Below are 24,747 nucleotides of genomic sequence, written 5' to 3' on the forward strand. Positions count from 1 at the left end.
TGTACAGCTCCGGGGCCACATACGGTCCTTTGGTTGACTCTGACCGGACATTTGGCTCATTTGGAATTACAAAATAAACATATGTTATCATTTTACCCCATGCATGGACTAAAGCTGCGTTGCTTTTATTTTAGAGGAATTTTAAATGGCATGCTTTTAAGGCAACTTCATTGTCAAAACAATGTTATTTGCTGCTTTTTATAAATAAATACAATTAATATTATGCAGAATTGAGTTAAGCATTTTGGTCCGGCCCTCCACAATATTTTCTGTTTCTCATGTGGCCCCATGGAAAAATTTATTTCCCACCCCTGTTGTAGACTGTTGAAGATCAGGAGCTAATGGGCCATTCAGATGCATGAATTAGCTGTAGCACAATGCAATGTGATGTTTTTGAGGTGATGGTAGAATTGCAGTGAAATGTAGCTACTGCCTATGATCATTTGGGCCGCATTTGGCCCCCGGGCCACTTTGGGAAGTGGACTCGTCTCAAGGGGTTTAGTTGTTATTACTGTGTCTGAACAGTCCACTGTTATGTAGTCAATGTTTATCTTGCATTTAGCCAAAGTTAGTAAGCCAGCATCAAGTGGGGTTTGGGGGCTCAGAACTGGACGTGTGGGGTGTGCATTTTTTGACAGATGGGCGTTGCCTGCTCAGTCAAATATCAGCTGCTGTCACCGACCCGCCTTCTTCCTCTCAAGCAAACTTGGAAATGTATACATTTACACGAGCCCCGCCCAAAACTCTCACAAGATGGTCTTTCATTTGCTTCACAATTGTCAATCAATCTTATTCCATGTCTACGTCAGCAGCAGCGCCACCAGAGCTCAGGAGTGGGAGACGAGGAGCGTCCACCAGCACCAGAAAAATACCTGGACTGAGAGAGTGCACGGACTAAATGGGGTCATTTGACTACGTGTAAGACTTTTTGCGTCTGAGATATTTTTTATCCGCAGAGCATTTTGGAGATCATCCGTTTTGTGCAATGGAAAACATCTGTCAAGCTCGACTTTCAGTTTCCTAGCCACTAGGCTGCAATTCCAAGGATGGCTAGCTGAGCTAGCTAGCTAACAATTAGCCCTCCCATTTAGCTGTGCTCACAGGACGATTCGACTGGCTGCTCCTCCGCTCCTTTTTTCATTGTGGTTATATTGTTTCACCGCTGGATGTTTTGTGACCATCGATATTTCCATTTAAAGTCAGCATCGATGCTATGTCTTCTGTAAATGCCTTGTTGGACGGGCGCTCATTGTGACTGCGCGGGCGTATACAGTTGGATTCAGGGCGGCTAAACCAGTACTCGGCCGGGCCACCAGCAGACGGCTAATACCAATGAGGCAGCGACAGCACGTAGAGTCCCACTGTCTCTGGGACCGAAGGGGGTAGTCGAAAAAGAAACAGGCTTTTTAGATTTTCAGTGGAGAATCCTGTCATTTCAGTAAGAGTCACAGACGCTGGCACAGTGGATATCACCAGCTTGCCCTCTCGTCAGTCAGTTTCAGCGCTAGCCTTGCTTAGCCTGCAAGCTAAGCAATCTTAAATCGCAGCACACCAATTGTAATTCGCACCATTCAGTTATTTCACTTCAGATAGGAGTGTGGAGTCAATCAGCCGTCCCCGTAGGCTGTGGATTTACACACGGCCTGCTTGCCAAATATTTGACCATTGGCGGCAGTTCTGCAGTCAACACAAGGCCCAATTCTGCACTAAGTAACCATCTTATCCAACGGAGTGCTGAAGTAGCCTGTTGTCCAGAGGAATTGATTGATTTGAGACCAGTCTGCGCCCCTTGACAAACGGGCTTTAGCTCATGCGGTGATGACTTTAGACTCCATGATGGCTTGTTGCCTGAGTGAGGAGGCGAAGGAGTCCAAAAGAATCAACGCAGAGATCGAGAAACAGCTCAGACGGGACAAGAGGGATGCAAGACGGGAGCTCAAGCTCCTGCTTCTGGGTAAGACTGCAGTACAGTTAAGCACAAGCTTCTGATTTTGTTGTGGATGTTGGGTCACGAATGCAAAATGTCTGAATTGCATGCAAAAACACTAACCGCAATTTGCATTATTGGGATCACCGCTCACTCCATCGAGTAATATGTAAATGTCAGGTCATTCATAAGAAGCTTTCATTCATGCTGGAGTTGCAGGCGCTGGATAAATGAAACCCAAACAAAATCTCGATTTACCTACTTGAATATATGACCTACTTACACACAGTTGACTACATAATCTTAATCTTTTTATAGTTTATATTTCATTACTATAATTTATTTCCTTCGTTTGTTTTAATTATATACTATATAAGCCTCAAAAGAACGTCAGCCAATGTTGAATTGAGCATAGCTGAGCATTGAGCGTATGAGAATCTGCTGTCTTACATTCTAGCTTTAGTTTGACATGGAGCACACTCTTTTTCTCTCTTTTATCTCACTCAGTTTGGGGCCCATGGTTCATCCTTTTGTATTGAACAGACTTCTAAATAGGGCATCTTAGTGGTTGACTGAATGCTTTTGGACCTTAAAAATAAAAATGTCAGTCAGGTAGCCTCGTCAATTTCCATGTAACTTGCTTTGGGGGCAGTTTTGTATAGTGAGTCATTTGGCTTTAGAATAAGTCAATACAATGATAATGGTTACAAGCAGACAGTCTGAAGATTGTTGGGTCAAAGTTGTGGTTGTGTGTGGCACATTTTGTGGTACCTCAGTGTCTCCTCCTATGGTGAGGTGTAAGTTGCTTTGTTGCTTGTTAATCCAGGGAAGCTGTTTTACTATTGGTTTTGGTGTTTTGCTTTTTCATGTGTCATGGGAGAAAGTGTGGATGAAGAATGTCTAGTTCCTGCTGTTGCTAATGAAAGTCACATGTAATTAAATGTGTGTCTTTAATGACAGCTCACAAACAGATGTTGTTAATGGAACTCACTCAAATAATGAAATTAATGTTTTTTTGTGTGGTCTTCAGTCAAAATAGTAAATGAATGTTTCAACTTCAAAGGGCACTTGCACACACCTGTTGCATGGGATGACCGTCCTCATGTCACCTCATAAGGCGCATAAAGTTACCTTTTTGTTAAAGCGTATGTTAAATGTTAATACAAAGTACCCTGTATTTCTGAAGTTTAACGTAATGATGAGATACTGTATTTGTACTGTACTTGTCCTCTCACAGCATTCATGTATTCATGTTGTAATGGAAGCCTCAATTGAATGTTGAGGTAATTTATTTTATATGACTAAATGTAGCTTCTGATGCTCTTTGTTTACCCTATAATGACACATTGTCTAATCCAGAGTGTAGGTTTTAGTTATTAAATAAAATTTAAAATAAATTTTCCAACTCTGCTACAGTCACTATTCAGGGGCATGTGCTCAGCTCAAGTGAGCAAAGTAATTTGTTTGGGATAGGGATGCCAGGAGTGTTGAGTTAATGTAGGGCTGAGCGATATAGATTAAAAAAATAAAAAAGTTTGGGTTATTTTAATCAATTTTGTCACCAGTCAGAAGTGACTACTTCTAATTTTCAATTGTATAGCCTCTTAGAAGCCTATTCTCTATTTCAAGCCATTTTGTATAGTCACTTCTCTGTACTCATAATCAGGGCTGGGTTATTATGCTAAGGGCAACTTGTTAAAACTAAACTTGTTTCATAATAATTTTAAACATGAAAAAAATATTAAAACTATTACTAAAAACACAAATGAATCAAACAAATTTGACTTGATTATTTGCCCAGCCCTAAGTCAACAGTGTTGGGCAACACCCTTTAAAAAAGTAATTAGTTACCCTTAACTTTTCCATCAAAGCAATTGTGGTAGTAGCTGTTTTACTGGGTGATGAAAGTAATTAATTAGGGCCCGACCGATATGGATTTTGTTGTGGCCGATATGATACCGATAAAATGGGAGTTGGAGCTGCCAATAGCCGATATATTTAGTGATGTAAAAATTCACTGTAAATTTTGAATTGTTTAAAAAATTTAGGATTGGCTCTAGTGTATTTTAAATTGGGTTTATTTAGGCAACATTTATTGTTCTTCTGACTCTTTTTGTTATATTTACAGACAGTAGATCATATTCTAGCTACTAGTGATGGGTATTCCAGTTCTTTTTAGAGAACTGGCTCTTTTGGCTCGGCTCACTAAAAGCAGCTGGCTCGTTCGGCTCCCAAGCGACTCTTCAGGTTGTTTTGTTGCAAGCAGGACTAAACCAGAACTGAACCAGGTCTAAACCAGGACTGAAAAAGGACTAAACCAGGACTAAAACAGATCTCTCAAAAAGTGAGAGAAAGAGAAAACTCAGTGCCCAATAAGGAGCAGGCTCCCATCGTTCGCTTCAAAGAGCCAGCTCTAAGAGCCATTTCGTTTGCAACCCACTCATCACTACTAGCTAGTAAAGAAACTACCGCTATTAGCCTTTAGCTGTAAATGCTGCGCGCTGCGGTAATTAATTATATTCATAAATGTCATAATTCAAACCTCTATTCACAGCTCATTTACATATCAATGCAGGTCCAGTAACATCTATATGGCCAATATAGTCACTTTACAATAGGTCAGTAGAAGAGAAAACAGAAAACTGTTTATGTGCGGGAGCTACAGCAGCTATTTGCTAAACAATGAGAAAGAACCATAACTAGCTTCAAAGTCTATATTTCCAACAGTCACCGCTCACACAGGCTCCTCCTCACATCACAAGTCTGCACTAATAAATGTCCTTTTGATCCAGACTCAAACCGATTGTCTGTAAAAAGAATATAATCTCAGTGTTTGGATCTATGTCTGCGGGTATAAACAAGAGCACATGAGTGATGTGACTCTGGGGGTGTGTTCAGGGACAGTACAGACACAGACAAATTACTCCAGATAAATACTGATGCGGAGCCACATATTAGGACATTTATCTGTCTGTAAATTGGATTAAATCAGTGCTTCTCAATTATTTTCTGTCATGCCCCCCCTAGGACGAATAAAACATCTCGCGCCCCCCGCGTGACTATAAATAGTATCATTTGTCTATAAAATTGTTATAAATACACCTCTGCGTAACACTGCCACCTTATATGACGCCAACAATGCTCGCTGGTTTACTGAAGTAGCAGTCACAAGCGGGATGATTGTCGGCAATATTCGGCACGTTTTCGCTGAAAAATCTCAAGCGGCTTATCAGAGTGATTGGGGTGTAATGTATTTAAGTGACGCCTTAATTTATTGGGCTTCATGCTGTCCGCTGCCAACATTTTTAGACGCAGTAAGCACACCGGTCTTTCCTCGTCTCCCACCGTAGTCACAGTGAAGCCAAGCGCTACATACGCTTCGTCGTATTTCCTCGTCTTAGCTTTCGGGAGATTTTCGTTTGTCTCTTTATCTCCGTCTCTCTCCACCTGTCTTCTCATCCCTGTTAAATATTTTTTCATGGTGTCACTTGAGGGTCTGCTACACTTCGTGTCTACACTTCATACTCAAACTCGGTGCTGTGTGCAAAGCGCGCACACTCAGTGCAAACAAAACTCCTACACCACCGAGTGAATGCTCCCTGCGCACACTCTGCCAATGAGAGCGCCACTGCCCCCTAATGTAGTGGAAGTGCAATTGCACTTTATTCTAAAGGCCCGTTCAGACCAAAGGCCCGTTCAGACCAAAGCGTCAAAGCGTCCATTTTCTATGTAAAGTCTATGTGGACGCGCAACTAGAGCGTCCTGCGTTTTTGCGGCGCGTTTTTCGGCGTCAGCGCGGCGCGAATCTGGCGTCAGCGCGGCGCGTCTTCAGCGTTTTGGCGTCAGCGGCTAAGACGCGCGTCCAAGGCGTCAGCGTCAAGAAGTTGAAAATGCTGAACTTTTCGCGTCAGACGCGCCGCGTCAACCAATCAGGGACGAGTATCCAGAGACGCAGCGACGTTATTATCAGGAAGAAAGACCCGAGAACCAGAACGAGAACCACAAACATGAGCGGAGAATAAATATATACGCCACAATCACCGAGCCGATCGCGAGGACCACACCAGGACCGGACCAGGACCAAACCAGGACTAGACCGGGACTAAACAAGGACTAGACCGAGACTAGACCGAGACTAAACAAGGACTAGACCGGGACTAGACCGTGATTAGACCAGGACTAGACCGGGACTAGACCGTGATTAGACCAGGACCAGACCGGGACTGATCCAGTGTCATTAGCGGAGTATAAATATATATACGCCCCAGTCGTCGACCCGATCTCCTCCGTTGATGTTTTATGTCATAAAAACACTCTCTCAGTCTGGTCTGACATTGTTTCGGGAAAAGACCGGGACCGGGCTCTTGTTTCCAGGGCAACGGACGCGCGTCAAGTATTTTTGTCCCGTTCGTCCACGGCGTCAAAGACGCGCGTCGGGGGCGTCTAAACTCAAATGCAAAGGCTCGAAATAGAGGCGTCAAGGCGTTTTTTGACGCTTTGGTGTGAACGGCCCTTAAGACAGTAAAAAAAATCTAAATAAAAAAATAAAAAAGCATGTTCCCCGAGGTCAAACGCGCCCCCCTTGACGGAGCCTCGGGGGCGCGCCCCACTATTTGAGAAGCACTGGATTAAATGAACATAATGTAGAGAGTCTAGGCTTTATAAGGAGGTATAACATGCCCACGTGAAATATTGGCCCATATCGGCTGATAATATCGGCCAACTGATTTATCGGTCGGGCTCTAAAATTAATCACCAGATTAAGTAACTATTACGTTACAAAAAAGATGAATTTAGCCTTATTTGGCCTGCAAAAACACCAAAATGGACTCATAAATGTACAATTACAACAACCCAGGACAAAAAGCTATCTCCTTTACGCAGCAGACTGACAGACATTTACCAAATGCACTGATATCAGAACATTACAAACATGTACATGCCACATGACTGTGTTTATGCACTTGTAATATCAGTTTGGCATTTCTGTTCTGGTTTTACATGAGCTACACTTACGATGTGGTCCATTGCTTACTCTTTTTTTTTGCCATCTGTAAACTCTAAATGCATATGTCACTTTCACTGTAGTTGTGTGTTTGTGCTCCCATTGCAAAAGAGTCACCTAATAACAACGCATCTCCATAAAATCTACAAGAATCAGCATATCTCAACATGTGTTGAAAACAGCAGACATTCAAGCACATGCTAGTGCTAAACTAACAAAATGTCAGAAAAGTCTTTACGGATGCCTAACGCTGCTTCTGATTTGTCACATTTATACTTGATGTATTTATTCCTAGCATTGTTAATGAGTAACTTTAAATTTTCAGGTCACAATATGATTATAAATTTAAAGTTGAGTGACTTCAAGGAGTAGATTCACTGCAAATTCTCCAAAGAGCATCTGGGTTGGAGCAGAGTTTTTTTTTTTTTTTTTATCATTTCTGTGTTAAATGGTATTGAAAAGTCAATCTTCTTTATGTTCATTAAATAAAAAATCTAATTGAAAATCGATAAGGATTGTTTCTGGTTAATATAATCATAACTAATCATCAATTTGTGTTCAGTAAATAACACTAAAGTAGCCATTAAGCCTTGTGCTGGGTTAATAATACATGTCAGTCCTTCTGTCTGTTTAGCACTACACAAGTCAAGAACTCGCTGAAGGCTCTGTGCAATTAATCTAAATAATTAATTAATGGCGGTTATTAAAGTCAGCGATACCAAAATTGCATAATCAAGGCTAAGAGATTATTAACACTCACTTTGAAGTGCATTCCTGAGCTCTGAGTGAAAAAGTTGCAGTTTCTATTTTTTGTTTCCTAAAATTTAAACCCACTGATGCACTGCCCCGCCCCCTTTCATCTTGAATAATCAGTTGATGAATTCTGATTTAATTATTAATAAAATAATTAGGATGATTATATTATTTTTTCCATTATTGAACAGCTCTATTGCCCAGGGCCCACTGTTGTTACAGCTCACAGAACCAACTTTTGGGTTGCGTAAAATAAAGGTAAATTGATTAATGAATCCGACTCATACAACTCTTGTTTTGAATGTTATTTCCAAGCAAAATGAAAAATGTAATTGTTTTGTGTGTGTTTGTGTGTGTGTGGAGGGAAAAAAAGCAAAATACTGACTTTGTTTTCAAATTGCTAATCAATGGGACGAGGGCTTCTGTGTGATTCGATGTACAATACACCTGATTGAGCTCTACAGGATATTTACACAAATGTCAAATTGAAATTGGAGTCAGTGTACAGTATATATCCACACAACAGTCTTCATCTGTCTGTGTGCTCTCCGCTCAAACAGGTTGCTAGTATCTGGGTTAATGAGTGTTTGCTTTTTGGCAACACCCAACGTTGTTTCTGGCATGAAATTTACCTACGCCTATTAAGAGTTTTCTATGTCGCTTGAGCCGTGCAGATGAGTCCTGTATTGGTCATAGTTATTTAGATCCCATTTGCTGCTGCCGCGGTAACGGCATGCATGGTCGGGCTTTGTAGGAATAACAAAACTGCAGACACAGGAGACAAACATCCCACACACAAGATTTAAGCGAGCATGTTTGGGCAGTAGCATCACAGAGGGCAGCCCTGTGCTATTCCAGCTCCATTCTGCAGCTGAAGGAAGAGCTGGCAGATGCCTCCTCTATCCTTCCTCCCACCACTGAATGTCTAACAGCTCAAACTGACTCTGCGCCAAGGTTTCCAATGCTAATCATCACCCACGTGACGTGAGATTATTTCTCTAAAGTATCCTGTTTCAAATCTCACAAACTTGCCAGCTCAGAGCACACAGGAGACTCCACTGGTAATTACAGATTAGCCTTTTGGAAATTCTCAAATAAGCAAGGGTACAGCAGCAAAAAATAAACTACAAATATACAAACAAGACTTGATACTTTCCATAAAATACTGAGATGAGCTTTCCCAAACAGAAGGGGAGAATTGTAGTTTCACACAGGGGCATGAAGGCAAGACAGCTAGGTGTCAGTGGTTGTGCTGTGTTTGCCTGATGGCTCGGTTGCTTGAGCAAACTCATATTGACACACCCAGAGTTTCGGCAGTTATGTGGCAGTCAGCCCTTAGAAAAAAGGCCCACTGCCTCTGTCAATGCCTGTTCAACTTGTTTATCCTTTGAAAAATATTCACTTGTAAAGTGGGCTACATTTATTTTATTTAAACTGTGCTGGTGACAATCCACAGAAATCATATCATATTTGTGGCTTAAAGTTGTACACATGACTTGCTTATCTATTGTTGTTGACACGACTTGTAAACTCTTGCATGTTTTCTGATAGCTCAACAGGGAAAATTTAATATTGTAGCCTTTTTATGAAAACAAATGTAAAATTTTTGCTTAATAATTATTACTTGTCAGTTATATGGTGACATCTATAATAATCAATTGTAAAATTAGCTTGTATTTCATACTTAAGTTACATTACTGAGTACACACTAACATTAACTAACCACTGATCTAGTGATAATTATATTTTAAGATGCGAGATATGTGATCATGCAGTGTTATTACTGTGACATTTTATTGTGTAATATGCATATCCGTAGAATATAAATACAATCTAACCTTCCATTTGCATTCAGAAAAGTTGAAGATGCCGTACCCTGGATAATAGATTTAGGACCTTTCAGGTTTGTGGTTTCCTGTGCATTAAGATACTGAAATACAGAACATGAAGGATACAGCACCAAATGATGCCACATGCTCATTTATGCTCATACACTACTGGTCCTATTTTGGACACACCTTCTCGTTTGATGTTTTTTTTTTTTTTTTTTGTTTCTAACATTGTAGATACATAATGAAGACATCAAATAAATGAGGCAAGACATATTCATATAATAATAGTAATTAAAATGAAATATTATATTAATTATATTATAATTATATAAATAAAATTAAATTAGATTTCTCAAAAGACAACCCCTTGGCTTTCTCTCGATGAGCCTCATGGAGAAGTCACCTGAAACTTTTCACTTCACATTCACGCTGTGATCAAAGCAAAGGGTGGCTATTTTGAAGAATCTAAAATAACTTTCATGCTTTTTTGTTCACTAAATTCCATTTGTGTTCAAAGGTTTGATGCTGTCAGTGATCATCTATAATGTAAATGGTCATGAAAATAAATGCAAAAAACATAAGATAAAAAAGTGTGTCCAGACTTTTCACTGATAGTGTTAGTGTTCATCTTTAGACATGTGCTGAATGTAACAAGGCTTATGCGACACTCCAGAGTTAAATGGATCGAAAAGTGCTGGCATTGAATTATCTAGGGAGGTGAACATAAACTGTATTTATTCACTTAACTGCCCAGTCATTTGTCAAAGTCTTGTGCCTAATTGCTTTAGGATCAAGCTGCTTTCTTTCCAGTCCAATATCAGTACAATGATCATATGTGCCCATAACATCCTGTTTGCATTTATGACACACTGTCATATCATTCCCTGCTATTATTCGTTTCACTCCTTGTGTAAACAGTCCCATTGCATAGCCCTCGAGCTAGACTATGCATCCAGCATGTACACAATGGAGCTGTTGTCAGCTAAAGACATGCCCCACATTGACCACCCCATACATTTTGATTTTGCTGTGATCCATATAAATCCTTATAATCCTAATAAAGGAATTGGTCAGTTAATACAAAATATGGTTGACACAGAAATAACAAAAAGCAAAGATTCTTGCATGACAACTTGTTGCAATTGTGCTCCAAAAGTATGATATAATGGCAACAAAAAAATTCACTGTCATTTATCGCAGTTAGAAGTTGGAACAAATAGAAGCACAGGCACCTGTCATTCTCAACTGTAATAAAAATTAGAGTTTCACAAACTTTCTTTGTTTTGAATGTGATTTGTTGGTGTTGAGTTCTCACAGCAAGTACTGGTCAGATTGAGGCATGGAAGCTGAAGTTCATGTGTCTGCAGGGACTGCCTTTCAGCTGCTGTTTTCTGCCATGTTTTTATGAGTCCATTGCTCAAGTTGCCATGGGAACAAGCATTACCCTCTGGAGTCGCTTCAGTCAATGTACAGTGGCTTGTGCTGGGTTTTCCAGTTAGGCAGGGGAACAATGGGATCTGTTGATTTGAGCTAATCATGCCTGCAAGACATGACTCTGCACTGCAGTAAGCCCGTCAAATCAAAATGTAAATTAATAATGTTCACTTCATTAGGCATCAAGCTGGAGCCACTCTTTTATTTCTGCACATGAGAGCAAATGTATCCCCACTACTTTGCCCAGTCTGGCTTTTACATCCTGGTAATAGCCCTCCCCTGTTTGGCTCTTCAGTCAGTGAGAAAGTTAACTCCACACTGCTGTGTCTTTTACAATAGCTATTTATGTCTCCCTCTCAAAGACGTAGTCAGTCTGAAGGGGAAACTCCAGTGTAGCTTGACCTGCTGTACAGTCAAAGATCTGCTCTCATTGGCCACTAAAACAGGGCTTCTGGCACAGACAGTTCAGTTGAATTTGCCCTTGAGTAAAAGACACCCTAAAAAAAATGTTGACTTCTTTTACACAGGACTGTGACCTGTTGTTAATGCCCTTCCTTTAAAAGATAAGAGATAAACATGTTCAAATCAAGTACCATATAGCTTTTCATGAAACACTGCAAATTTATTCATAATTACAAAAACCCTGGACATGGCAATACAGAGGTTTGTTATAATTTGGTTGGTTTTAGTTCTCAAGACAATTATCCAATCAGATAGCAGAATGAGTCTCTTACAGGCTGATTCCACATCATGTGTCTCTGTTGCGCACTGTGTAGTAATTGCGCAGCTGTTATAGTGAATGATGCCAGTCCACATCCTGTATGTGCTGCACAGGGCTGCACTGGTGCCACTTCATCTTCCATCCATCCATTTTCTTCGGCTTATCCGGGGCCGGGCCGCGGGGGCAACAGTCTAAGCAGGGACTCCCAGACTTCCCTCACCCCCGACACGTCCTCCAGCTCCTCCGGGGGAACCCCGAGGCATTCCCAGGCTAGCCGAGAGACATAGTCTCTCCAGTGTGTCCTGGGTCTTCCCCGGGTCCTCCTCCCAGTGGGACATGCCCGAAACACCAGGCGTCCAGGAGGCATCTGGAACAGATGCCCGAGCCACCTCAACAGGCTCCTCTTGACATGGAGGAGCAGCAGCTCTACTTCGAGCTCCTCCCGTGTGACTGAGCTCCTCACCCTATCTCTAAGGGAGCGCCCAGCCACCCTGCGGAGGAAACTCATTTCGAGGGCTTGTGTCTGCGATCTTGTCCTTTCGGTCATTAGCCAAAGCCCATGGCCATAAGTGAGAGCAAGAAAAAAGACTGACCAGTAAATCGAGAGCTTCACCTTTCCACTCAGCTCCCTCTTCACCACAACGGTCCGATACAGCGACCGCATCACTGCAGAAGCTGCACCGATCCGCCTGTCAATCTCATGCTCCGCCCTCTCCTCACTCGTGAACAAGACCCCGAGATACTTGAACTCCTCCACTTGAGGCAAGGACTCTCCTCCCACCCGGAGAGGGCAAGTCACCTTTTTCCGGTCGAGAACCATGGCCTCGGATTTGGAAGAGCTGATCCTCACCCCTGCCGCTTCACACTTGGCTGCAAACCGCCCCAGTGCACATTGCCGGTCCTGGTTCAACAAGATAACATCATCTGCGAACAGCAGAGATGAGATCCTGTGGTCCCCATACTGGCCCCCCTCCGGCTCCTGACTGCGCCTAGAAATTCTGTCCATAAATACAATGAACAGAACCGGTGACAAAGGGCAGCCCTGGCGGAGTCCAACATGCACCGGGAACAGGTCTGTCTTACTGCCGGCAATGAGAACACAGCTTCTGCTCCAGTCATACAGGGACCGGATAGCCCTTAGCAAAGGGCCCCGAACCCCATACTCCCAGAGCACCCCCCACAGGACACCACGAGGGACACGGTCGAATGCCTTCTCCAGATCCACAAAGCCTGCCGCCGCTCCAAGCGGCCAACGCCAGAGAAATAGAGAGTCCAGCCCCTTTCAAGGAGTTGGTTTCCAGAGCCCAAACTGTGCGTGGAGGTGAGGCCGTCTATATCTAGTCGGTAACGCTTAACCTCCCGCACAAGCTCAGGCTCCTTCCCCCCCAGCGAGGTGACATTCCATGTCCCCAGAGCTAGTCTCCATGTCCGGAGATCCGGTCGTCGAGGCCCCCGCCTTCGACTGCCGCCCAATTTCTCCGCACCAGCCCCATATGGCTCCTCCCGCAGGTGGTGGGCCCACGGAAGGGCGGCCCCACATAACTTGTTTGGGCTGTGCCTGGCCGGGCCCCGTGGGGGAAGGCCCGGCCACCAGACGCTCGCCTTCGAGCACCCACCCCAGGCCTGGCTCCAGGGTGGGGCCCCGGTGACGCCATTCTGGGCGACGTAACTGGCCTCTGATTTGAACTCATCATGTGGGGCTTCTGAACCATTCTTCGTCTGACCCGTCCCCCAGGACCTGTTTGCCTTGGGTGACCCTACCAGGGGCATGAAGCCCCCGACAACATAGCTCCCAGGATCATTCGGGCACTCAAACCCCTCCACCACGATAAGGTGATGGTTCAAGGAGGGGACTTCACCTTCCTCCAACAACATTACGAACCAAGTATATTTTCTTCTGCACTGTTGTCCAGCTAGATGAATTTCCACAGTTCAGAGCGTACCAAACAGGAACCAGAACATGAACTACATTTGGATTTACAAAGTAAACGCACTCAGCACAAACTTTATTTTCATCACATCACATGTAATATATTTTTACAAGTTGTTGCTTTGATAGATGGACTCCCTTTTTTTTACACAAAATGTGTAATGTGAAAACTGTATTGGACTTGTTCATGCATAGTGCTAAATGTCTAATTCCCCTCATGGTAGAAAAAAAAACGTGTAAACTGATGTGAACTAAAGACCGATCTCATGTAACAGTAGTAATCTGGACTCCTGCTTTTGAATATATTAGATATTTTGGTCTTAAATGGGAACTTCTATGTCACAAACTCTGAGTTTCTGCGCATGCTCTTCCTGGGCTTCTCAGGGCTACATAGGGCCATGATGCATCAGTGACCAAGGGTCTGCCCACTCTGTCAGAGATGATTTAGTGACGTGTCAAACATTCCCCTTCACAGTGTCTTAGAAGGTGTAGTGAAAAGGTTTCATAATGACATGAAAGTTATTGCTAGTTGAATTTCCAAATTCTAGCTCGTAAACTGCCTGTTGATGACTTAGTGTTGATTAAAAAGATCCCTGTAAAGTACATGAAAAGCTGTACTTGGTCTCTTAACTTCTGTTATAGTCAATAGAGTAAATCAACCACAGAGACCTCTCTAAATCTAGCATTTTTTAAGACAAGTATGTTGCCCATATAATACTATTGCGGTTCTTTTTAATGCAGACTTGAGGAATTTCACATGTTTTTTGCATTCAGCCACCTCATGTAAGGAAAAAATGAAAAGCCATGGCTAGAATGAGAATTATTTATGTACATAAAAAGTTAGACATGAACTATGAAATCTGGCATGTTATTAGCTCTCATTCTGACTAGACCTGTCACGATAACAAAATGTGAAGCACGATACATTTCTACAAAGATATATGACGATAAACAATAATAATGAATCCTTAATGCCACTATCACAAAGTGAGATAATCCCGGTAAACGGATTTTAAACAGTATTACCAAAAAGCATGAGCTGCAACTACTAAAAGGAACAATGAAGCGATAAGTAGCCGTAGTAATTATTATTTATTCTATTTCCTACACTTCAAATTTAACATTATTACATAAAAATGGCAAAAACCTCCCCACTATTGCAAAGAAAAAGTACCCACAATAAATACTGAGCCCCAAAACATATTGTTCCAGCTTTCATATATTAAACAATAAGTCGCTACTGTAATTATTGTGACATTCCTAATTCTGACCTCCTGGAGTCATGCTGTTGCTGTATTGTATGGTGGACATCTACAGAGTTTACTTTAATTTTTTTGTCTCAAACAAAAAAATGAAACATGGCAAATTAAACTGATAGAGTTTTGCTTCATTGCTTCTAGGTACCGGTGAGAGCGGCAAGAGTACCTTCATAAAGCAAATGAGAATAATTCATGGATCTGGTTACACAGACGAGGATAAGAAGGGCTTTACCAAGCTGGTTTATCAGAACATCTTCACCTCCATGCAGGCCATGATCCGGGCGACTGAGACACTAAAGATACCTTTCAAGTATGAACAGAACAAGGTGAGTACAGCCTTTAAGTTGTTTCTAATCTCTCTTGCGGGCCTAATGGATTCTGTTCTTTCTTGCTCCTAGAATAATGCTCTGCTTGTGCGGGAGGTTGATGTGGAGAAGGTATCATCCTTTGATCAGCCGTATGTCGGAGCGATAAAGATGCTGTGGTCTGACCCTGGCATCCAGGAGGCATATGATCGCAGGAGAGAGTACCAGCTCTCCGACTCCACCAAATAGTAAGTGTGCAGCCTGTGCTATTGATGCATGTAGACTGAATACAATAAGGGAACATTACATCAATGAAAGGTGCATAGACTGCAGTATTCATGTGTGGACTTCTTTTACCTTTCAGCACTGAGGTTTGTATTGATAAAAGTAGTAGAATTAGTATACAAATAGATTCAAATAGTAGTTTTAGTAGTTTTTACCGTACATTAGCATGGCTTGTTCATAGCCTTGTGGCTAGGCATTTCCCATGTGTTTGTGTCATATATTGCTCCCCCTCCACAGCTACCTTACTGATTTAGAACGAATAGCCACACCAGGCTATGTGCCTACTCAGCAGGATGTGCTGCGGGTTCGAGTCCCTACCACCGGCATCATTGAGTACCCTTTTGACCTGGAGAATATAATCTTCAGGTACTGGTGTCCAATGTCGCCCATGCCAGTGGCTAAGTAGCTGCATGACAGTTGGTCAGCCAGTGGGTGATGCTAATATCTCAGTCCACTCCGCTTCACAGCTGGGCTCGGCACTTTAACACATCTCTGATGGTATGCTCTCACAAACCAACCAGAATACCATTTTAAAACACAAATATGAAACCTGAATGTGTTATTATACTGAAGAAAATAACACTACAAGGCCAATGAAAAATGTAATAAAGGTGTCTGAGAGCCCCCATCAGTGATGATGCCACATTTCTGAAAAGGTGATGGTACATGACTGTTGGCCGATCCTATCCACTGCTCTGCATCTGGACTGACCACTTGCTTTTGTAGACGGTGTGTTGTGTATCTGCTGGTATGCTTCACTCTCTCTGTCCTTCCTCTTTTGTCCTTTCTACCTCCAGCTATCTAAGTGATCTGGATCGCATTGCTGACCCGTGCTATCTACCAACCCAACAGGATGTGCTTAGAGTTCGAATCCCAACCACTGGGATTATAGAATACCCTTTCGACTTGCAAAGCATCATTTTCAGGTAGAACTAGATTTGTTCTGTCTGACCCAGACCTTATAAGTGTTTGTTGCCTGTTCATGTTACCCAACCATTTGTTATATCATTGTCTGTATGCAAACTGTAACACTGTTAATTTCTTAAATTTAAGGACCAAATTTTATTTCATTTAAAGTATAATTGCATTTTTAAGTCAGCCACAGGTACATTAGATTGCACTTGGCACTCTGACTCCAGAGCTCCTCTTTTCGTCACTATGGAAAAGAGCGAGAACTACAGATAGAGCCAGGGAATAGGAGAGATTACAGAAGTGTTCAAATCGATAGCAAACCATCATGTCAGCTCCCTCCTACGCCCAGCTCAGCTAGAAATAACTCAATGCTTGCAGTGAGATGGTGAGAGGTTCCCAGTAGCATTAGTGATTCTCAGATGTAAATACGGCATCTGCTTATAATGGTTAAATTGGATTATAAAGCATTAGAATAACTTTTTGATTTTGATGTATTTAAAATTTAAATGTATGTCAATGCAGCTATTTAAGACAGCAACTATAAACCACTGTGAATTGTTTCCACTGTGCCCTCGCTTTTGGTTGACACAGACATATCAACAAGGAAGCCATTCATAGACAACATCTCTATTAGGCATGCTTCCCTTTTCCTTTAATTGGCTTTTGAAGTCCCAGAAAATGTCATTTTACTTGCCTTATCCAGGATAGGCAAAGCTGATCATGCTAAGTAGGTCAGTGTTTTTTGCTAGAGGAGAAAAGGAGGTCATTTAATGTGAAGGAGTTTTATTTTCAGCTGCATCTTCTGGTGGAATCCATTAATCAATGCCCTCATCCTTTCAGGACTCCCTGGCACACCTTGTCATCAAAGTTTTGGATGATATTAACTCAAAGTCATAAAATGATCTGCTGTCGATTTAAAAATCCCTGGGCCATTGATTGTGATTTATGTTCAAGTTTATCACAATTCTATTTAAATTCAACCTATTGTTACAGTCCAGTTGTTAGTGTCTTTTGATGAGTTGAATTCAAGACAGAATTTTTTTTTTTAATATTTCCTTTTACTCAATATTTAATCATCATGACTATTTGATCTCACCTGCATGTACTCTCTTGCATCTGCTTGTGAACGGGCAAAAATCATAGTCTTGTATGTGTTCTGTCATTTCTACACTGCAGTGGCATTGTTTGCTTATTTCCATTCACTGTTGTGTGTGGGATGTTGGGACATTTGCTTTTACACTCCACATGCAACAACTGGATCATTTGTGTTTAAATACTGTTAAGTCAAACTATGCTGGACCAATAATTATCTGTTTACTTTATCCCTGCATCCTGTTGCTTCTTGCCTAAACCAGGATGGTGGATGTGGGAGGTCAGAGGTCAGAGCGGAGGAAGTGGATCCACTGCTTCGAGAATGTTACCTCCATCATGTTCCTTGTGGCCCTCAGCGAGTACGATCAGGTCCTTGTAGAATCAGACAATGAGGTGTGTTTGTGTTCATTTTATAATTTCCTTTAAAAATGTTGCGTCTGTACACAATATACAGCTAAAATATGTGCACATGGTTTGGGATGTTGTCAGAGGCCTGTTTATCCACATTATTTATTTTCCTGCTCCTGACTGTTTAGATAGAATTAGTGCTAATGAAGGTTAATTTCATCATCCCCTGCTCATCCTACTGTGAGCTCTGCCTTATACATGAACTTACAGCTGTATCTAGAAAATGGGCACCGCATTATGTTTTGCTTGCAGTAAGGCTGGATGATTTTGAAGTAATATCTCTTAAGCTCTTTTGTCTTTTGCCTGATTGTTAATATAGTGTTCAGACTATATGTTCAACAGAAATGTGTAAAAATATCTTTAAGTTGAGGTTTTAAGCATCATACATTTTCACTATCTTGAAAAAAGCTTTCACGATAATATATTTTTGATAATCTGGCCACATTTAGTTTACAGTCACAGTAGTATTTTTGCATTCATAGAGACTGAATTTACTGATGAAGACTGCTGACCATGTCGTCCTCAGCACTTAAGAGAAGACTGAAGCAGTTAATGCTAAGCAACAAATCCTGTGATTTTCAGAATGTACTTGTAAAAGTCTAAAATACAGAGTTGGCAGAATCTATAAAAAAAAGTCCTCATGAAGATGGGATATTGTGGTGTTTGCAGAAGAGTTTGGGTTAATCATTATTTAGAGGTACCATTTTATGTATGGTTTATTCTCATTTAGACTTAGTTCAGTCTCTTTTTATATCACATTTAGCTCTATAATTTAGGCCTAATGTAGTAGTATGGATTTACATCTGTGGCACCCAGAAAGCCAAATATTATCTTAGGTCAGGCATGTCCAAACTATGGCCCGGGGGCCAAATGTGGCCCTCAGACAAATTTTTCTTGGCCCTCAGGCTTCCAGGAGAATTGGCCCAAATTACCGTGCATCAATGCAAAATTTACTTTTTATTGCAAGTTTTTTGAAAATGTACCTTTTATAAAGCCAATATTTAATATTTAGCGTGTGGTTTTGAGGATCTTAGCGTGAATAAAGACTGATGGCTCATTTTAACGTGTTAAACATGCACATATTCTAATTATTCACTGTTATGAGCACCAGTCTACGGCCCTTGATCGGCCCTCAGCTTCGTCTGTGTTTAGACATGTGGCTCTTGATGAAAAAAGTTTGGACACCCCTGTCTTAGGTGGAACTCAGATGTGATGGGTTAGAGAACCATGGACTTGGATTGTTTCAGTTTTGGCAATTAACTAACTGTGACCATTCAGTTATTATTACTTTTGCAGCCCTGGTACATTTTTTTTTACTTTCTACAGCTCTGTCCAAAAGAGAAATCCAAAAGCCTTCAACATGAACACTATTTACCTCCTTATGCAAAGAGAATTAGGAAAGGATCAGTACCCGTAGAAGCCTACTATATTAGTGTTTCAGTGGGGCTAGATTGTCTGGTCCATTTATAAATCATTTTTAATGTTAATGTGAGTGAACACATATAGCTGTCCAGTTCTTTTTAAAGCTAACTTGTTTTTCTGTGTTGTCTTCAGAATCGTATGGAGGAGAGTAAAGCTTTGTTCAGGACCATCATCACATATCCCTGGTTTCAGAACTCCTCCGTCATCCTTTTTCTCAACAAGAAAGACCTTCTAGAGGAGAAGATTATGTATTCTCACCTTGTTGACTACTTCCCGGAGTTCGATGGTGATTTTCTATTTTGTCATCTCATCATTTATTTTTCTCTTCATCTTTTTATTTTATATACACAGATTAGATTAAGGCCCAAACCCAATTATACCCTTTAGCCCTTTGGCCTTAGTTTTGCACATTCAAAAGAGACGAAAGGTTAAGGAGGGCTGTACCCAATTTCAAATGGAGCAAATTCAAATGCACACTTCAAACCAAGGGGTAGGAGGAGTTTTAAGAAACAAGGAAATGCGCTGGTGAAAAACTCATATGTAACCAATGAGCACTTTAATGACATTTCTAAGGTCATGAGATTGATCTTTTGTGTTTTTGTTCAGTTTGCGCCACTGTGATTTGCTCAAAGTGGAACAGTTGTATCTTTCCCATTGTTGCTTGTCCAGCTTTATTCGCCACTGTGCACAACACAGTCCACCTGCCCTGCCACTGTAAACTTTTGCAAACTTTATTGGAGCAATAGACCCAGGACATTTCTTTTATTCACATTTACAAATAGCCTATTACCTCTGTGGAGAGCAGATTCCCTGAGGTCAAAGTGCCGCTCACAGGGACTCACTCTATCCGCTGTGGGGCTGCTCTCACCCATTTTGAAGCCACATGGTGGTCAACAGTGAAAGAGAGAAAGACAACAGAGATAGGTATCAGTTGGACATGTACGCACAGGAGCAGAGACAGAGTGAGAGGGAAATGTACATTATAGCTTAGAATGTTGTTTTTTGGGGGGCATTTAACTCAGTAAAAGAAGCCTATAACTACAGCATTTGTCTGTCAAAGTTTTGATTCAGCTGTAGGCCTAATTATCAGAGGGTGTATTCAGGTTGAACTTATAAAATTTTATATTGCTGTATTTTAATATCTCATGTGCAAAATGATTAAATAATGAAATCTTTTCTAAATATAGTATGCCCTGTATAATATAATATAACATTATAATATAGTATACTTTCATATTATGAAAGTAAAATATAACATAATTATCAATATTGTATGAAATTATACCTTATCATTATCATAAAAGCCTAATCAGACATATTCATAAATAACACCATACAGTTCTTGGCTTGTTATGAATGGAAAAATAGGCAGAGTGAATGAAGGGTGTCCCATTTTGAAGTGCTGTGTTTATAGTCCTACCCTTTAGCCCTGAATTTAAAGGGGAAGAGCTAGGCCTAAAGGCTGGTTTATGGTAAAGTGTTAATTCAATGTGGATGTCCCGCACAGCTCCCCAATGCACTTGACAGCCAATCAGAAAGCCTGCAGTGTTTGCTGTACCGTGTATGTGCCATGTATGTGCACCTCATCTGAAATGTTACTGTGTGTCGAATTACCACCAAACGTAAGGGCGGGTGGTCGATCCACAAAGGCTTATAAGGACTAGTGATGAAAAACGGCTTGGAACAGCTAAAGTTTCCCCTAATGTGATGTTTATAAATAACAAATAATGAAGGCTAATTAAATGGTCTGGATTCCCACGCCAGCCCAGCAGAAGCTCACATGGTTCAGGTCTGCATCAGGGTGTCAGCGCTCAGCTGAGCAGGGCTTGATGCTGGACTATGAACCACTTTTTTACAAAAAAGAACTGGGATTAGACTCAGATTGGTTTGGTTCATCATTTGAATGTTTAGTGACACCCCATGGGCATATTGATGAACTGATGAGCTCTTTATCCAAAATATATAATGATGGTATATAATGATTTCCATAGTAACAGAAACTTTGCAAAAAATAGGAATTAATGTAAATTAATTGTATGGTCTGTTTTGACCTTAAAAAGAGCACAGAAAGACTCAAGGCTGTATGTTGTGCTCCTAGAAGCTTGTACCTGTCACCATAAGAGCCAGTCATACCAGCAAGCAAAGGCTCTTTCATGTGCATGAAACACCACACACATTCAATATGAAATACAATGTGTATGCTTAAACTGCCAGATGCCAGTTTAATATAATAATTTTCTTAATACAGTGTGTGAAAATGTTTGACTTTTTATGTTTCATTTAGTAACATTTAAAAATGCACTGCAAATAAAAGCTGTGATTTGTCATATTTCTGAACATTTTAATAATGTTTTTATTCTTTATATTTTTGTATTCCTGTAGGTCCTCAGAGGGATGCCCAAGCAGGCCGGGAGTTCATCCTGAAGATGTTTGTGGACTTGAACCCAGATAGTGACAAGATTATCTACTCCCATTTCACATGTGCTACTGACACAGAGAACATCCGATTTGTCTTTGCAGCCGTCAAAGACACCATCCTGCAGCTCAATCTCAAAGAATATAACTTGGTTTGAAAAGAATGGGAAGGAAACAAGAAGAGAACAAGCAAGAGTCCTGCAGCCCCACTAAATGCAGTTTCTTTTTAAACATACCATAATCATCTGCATGAAACTCCAGCAGAGACACATTTGTCTTTAAAAAGCGGCTTCAGTAGTTCACTAATCTCCTGAGTTGTTGGATTGGCCACTTTTTAAACAATGGTTTTGTGTGGTTAAATTAACTGCTTTTCTTGCACATAAATCTGTTCAGATCTTGACACTCCCTCATTCCAAATGAGGCTGAATCTTCACTAAACACTAGTTATTCGCCCCTCCTTGAGTGTTTCGGATGGGTAAGGGGCCTCCTCTTGTTTGACTCTTCGAAAAGGGCTCACTTCCTTACTTTTCTTTTGCCAGTCATAACATACACTACAGCAGGAGCAAATGCCAAGCTACATCTGACCCATGCTCATATATTCATATTGTTAGGATCGAAGTATCTTCAGCTCTCGCAGTGGTTTGTTTCAGAATCTTTAGTTGTGCATTTGGTTTAAAACATGAACCCTTGAACTTGAGCAATTGTTCACTCTCACAATATGTTGAATGTAAATAATTTCTCATTATTTTGGTGCAGTATAAGGCTATACAGAGTACAGTTTTATATTACTTAAAATTACACATTAGTTTTAAAGATTTTTTTTTTTTATTCTATGAACTAAGAGTAAATTTGCAAGAACGTAACTGGGGTCTTTAAAATAGAATGACCCTAACCTACACCCTCCGCTTTCATAAAAATGATTATTGGTTACCCACAATGAGAAAACGGGTTGAGACCGACACAAAAGGGATTTGATCTCACCTGTCATGTTTTATAACTTTGCCAAAATAAAAAAAAATAATGTAAATAAGAATGCCAGAATCTGCTATAGTGTTTTGCATACATGCTGAATTCAGGCTTTTAATTGCCAAAAGAAGATGTTTTATTTTGTTGGATGTTATTAACGGTTCGTATTACATCTCTTTTGTCTGAATCACAACGCATATTAGTACTGTGATGTTCTCACTGATGGTAACTTTAATTTTCCTGTGCAAAACGTGAATGAGATAAACAGATGCATACAGTGCAATACCTAGTTCAAATTATAAATACTTCTGCCAAGTCACTGGTTGATCGCTCTAATAATTTCTGGATTGCCATATTATCCAGATGTTATTTTATAGTGTTTTAGCAAGAGGGTAAATTGTTTGTAATTGTATGTCTAATTTATCAATCAGATCTCTGTATTAATACAGTAATTTACGCTTTCTCCGAGTTACACCCCAAAGTTTTTCCAACCTAGAAACGGGAGGTGATTTTATACTGCTGTAAATTATCAAAACTATTTTAAGAACAATGGTTCTATCTTTCTAATTATACTTCATATATTTAGTTGTTGCTGTTCTTTTCCAAATGCTTGATAATGGAATCGCCAGTTTTCATTTCAGGTATGTGCTTTATGCAAATAGGAAAAAATCTGACAAAAAAAACTTGGTGGTTAAATATTTACTGTTTAAAGGAGGCTTGCATTTTGTAACTTTAAGGACATGTGATAGCTGTTGGTACCAATCCCATATCGTGTCTCTTGCCTGATTGTTAAATATTCCATTAAGTTGAAAGATGATAGGTGATAGATTGCTATTTTTGTCTTCACAATGTAATTCAGGTAAGTTTTCATAACTTTCATCAAAAGGGCTATTACTAGCAGATTTGGTATGGAGTGAAAGGACTCTGTGGGTACCATGGAGAAATCAAGGTGCAATTAATGAAGATGATGGTTCGAAATGTGTGTGTGGTGGTTTAGAATGATGGCTATACGTTCAGTGAGGGAGGAATACAGCAGTCCATTTTTTATTTATCACATTCCTACAAGTCTAGTGGGCGTCATTGTTCACTTTGACCTGTTTGCATTTTGACAAGGAGAATGGCTTCATTTAAATGTACAGATCACTCTTGGAGTTAACAGCCTGTTAAACATGTGTACTGTTCTTGGATAGATGCTGTGGTTTTTATGGATGATTCCCTTTGGCTTTGCACCAACATTGGAAAGGCTCACTTGATTAATTGTGGACGAAATTTTTTATATGCAAATTCAAAATTTTCTAATTTATTTGTTGTGTTTCTTACTCTTGATTGCTTTCGTAGATGTCTTCACAAATGTTTTTCTATATAATGGGCACTTTTAATAAAGCCACAGCTTTTTTTTTGTTTGTTTGTTTTTTTCCTCTCATCCTGTGTTATTTACTTTTAGCAGCAAATCAGTTATGTTCACTAATTGGCCATTTAAAAAAAAAAAGCTGACCAGTGACTTGAGCCTTTCCAACCAAATGACCATGTTCTTTCCAAATGAAGCTGCCTCAATATTTGAGGAATTTAAAGTGAAGGTACTGGAAAGACCAACACACTTGTGGTTGCGATCACTAGTTAATATTTATTTATTGTTTACATTTTTGCCATTCTCCATGCCCTGACTTGATTGGACTGCGTATTCTTCCCATGAGTCAAAGGCACTGAAACGGCGCCTCTAAAATGGGCCTGTGTTCATGCGACTTAGTTGTCCATTCAAGTGCGCTCATCGGTACTCTGAGGTGTGTGTGCAAGCATGTCTGTGTGTGCACGCACATCTGTGTGTGTGAGTATGTTTGTATATATATATATATATATATGTATATATATATATATATATATATATATATACGTGTGTGTGTGTATATATATATATATATGTGTGTGTATGTATATGTGTATATATATATGCATGTGTGTGTATGTATATATGTGTGTATATATGTGTATATATATATACATACACACACATACATATATATATATACACATATACATACACATATACATACACACACATATATATATATATATATACATAC

General features: G+C 40.4%; 1 protein-coding gene across 2 annotated transcripts; it reads left to right on the forward strand.

Annotated features, from left to right (window-relative positions):
* Positions 1 to 711: 711 nt before the first annotated feature.
* LOC110160176 (guanine nucleotide-binding protein subunit alpha-11) lies at positions 712 to 24,546 on the forward strand. 2 transcript variants are annotated; one of them, XM_020924812.2, is made up of 7 exons: positions 712 to 1,954; positions 15,003 to 15,187; positions 15,260 to 15,414; positions 15,689 to 15,817; positions 17,719 to 17,848; positions 19,418 to 19,571; positions 21,668 to 24,546. In XM_020924812.2, the coding sequence occupies exons 1-7, from the start codon at positions 1,819 to 1,821 to the stop codon at positions 21,856 to 21,858; spliced, it is 1,080 nt and encodes a 359-aa protein (XP_020780471.1). In that variant the 5' UTR covers positions 712 to 1,818; the 3' UTR covers positions 21,859 to 24,546. The 2 variants fall into 2 exon arrangements, with proteins under 2 accessions (XP_020780471.1, XP_020780472.1); XM_020924813.2 differs by lacking the exon at positions 15,689 to 15,817 and adding an exon at positions 16,249 to 16,377.
* The last annotated feature ends 201 nt before the right edge of the window (positions 24,547 to 24,747 follow it).

Source organism: Boleophthalmus pectinirostris, unplaced genomic scaffold (genome assembly GCF_026225935.1).
Source record: "Boleophthalmus pectinirostris isolate CB_2022bp ecotype Guang Dong unplaced genomic scaffold, ASM2622593v1 HiC_scaffold_7, whole genome shotgun sequence".
Lineage (NCBI taxonomy): Eukaryota > Metazoa > Chordata > Actinopteri > Gobiiformes > Gobiidae > Boleophthalmus > Boleophthalmus pectinirostris.

What these genes read in the sequence shown, in the direction of transcription:
- LOC110160176 (XM_020924812.2), top strand. Translation starts at nt 1,819, where the DNA reads ATGACTTTAGACTCCATGATGGCTTGTTGCCTGAGTGAGGAGGCGAAG. An exon ending in GCTCAAGCTCCTGCTTCTGG is followed by an intron (nt 1,955 to 15,002) that starts GTAAGACTGCAG and finishes CATTGCTTCTAG; the next exon opens with GTACCGGTGAGAGCGGCAAG. An exon ending in TCAAGTATGAACAGAACAAG is followed by an intron (nt 15,188 to 15,259) that starts GTGAGTACAGCC and finishes TCTTGCTCCTAG; the next exon opens with AATAATGCTCTGCTTGTGCG.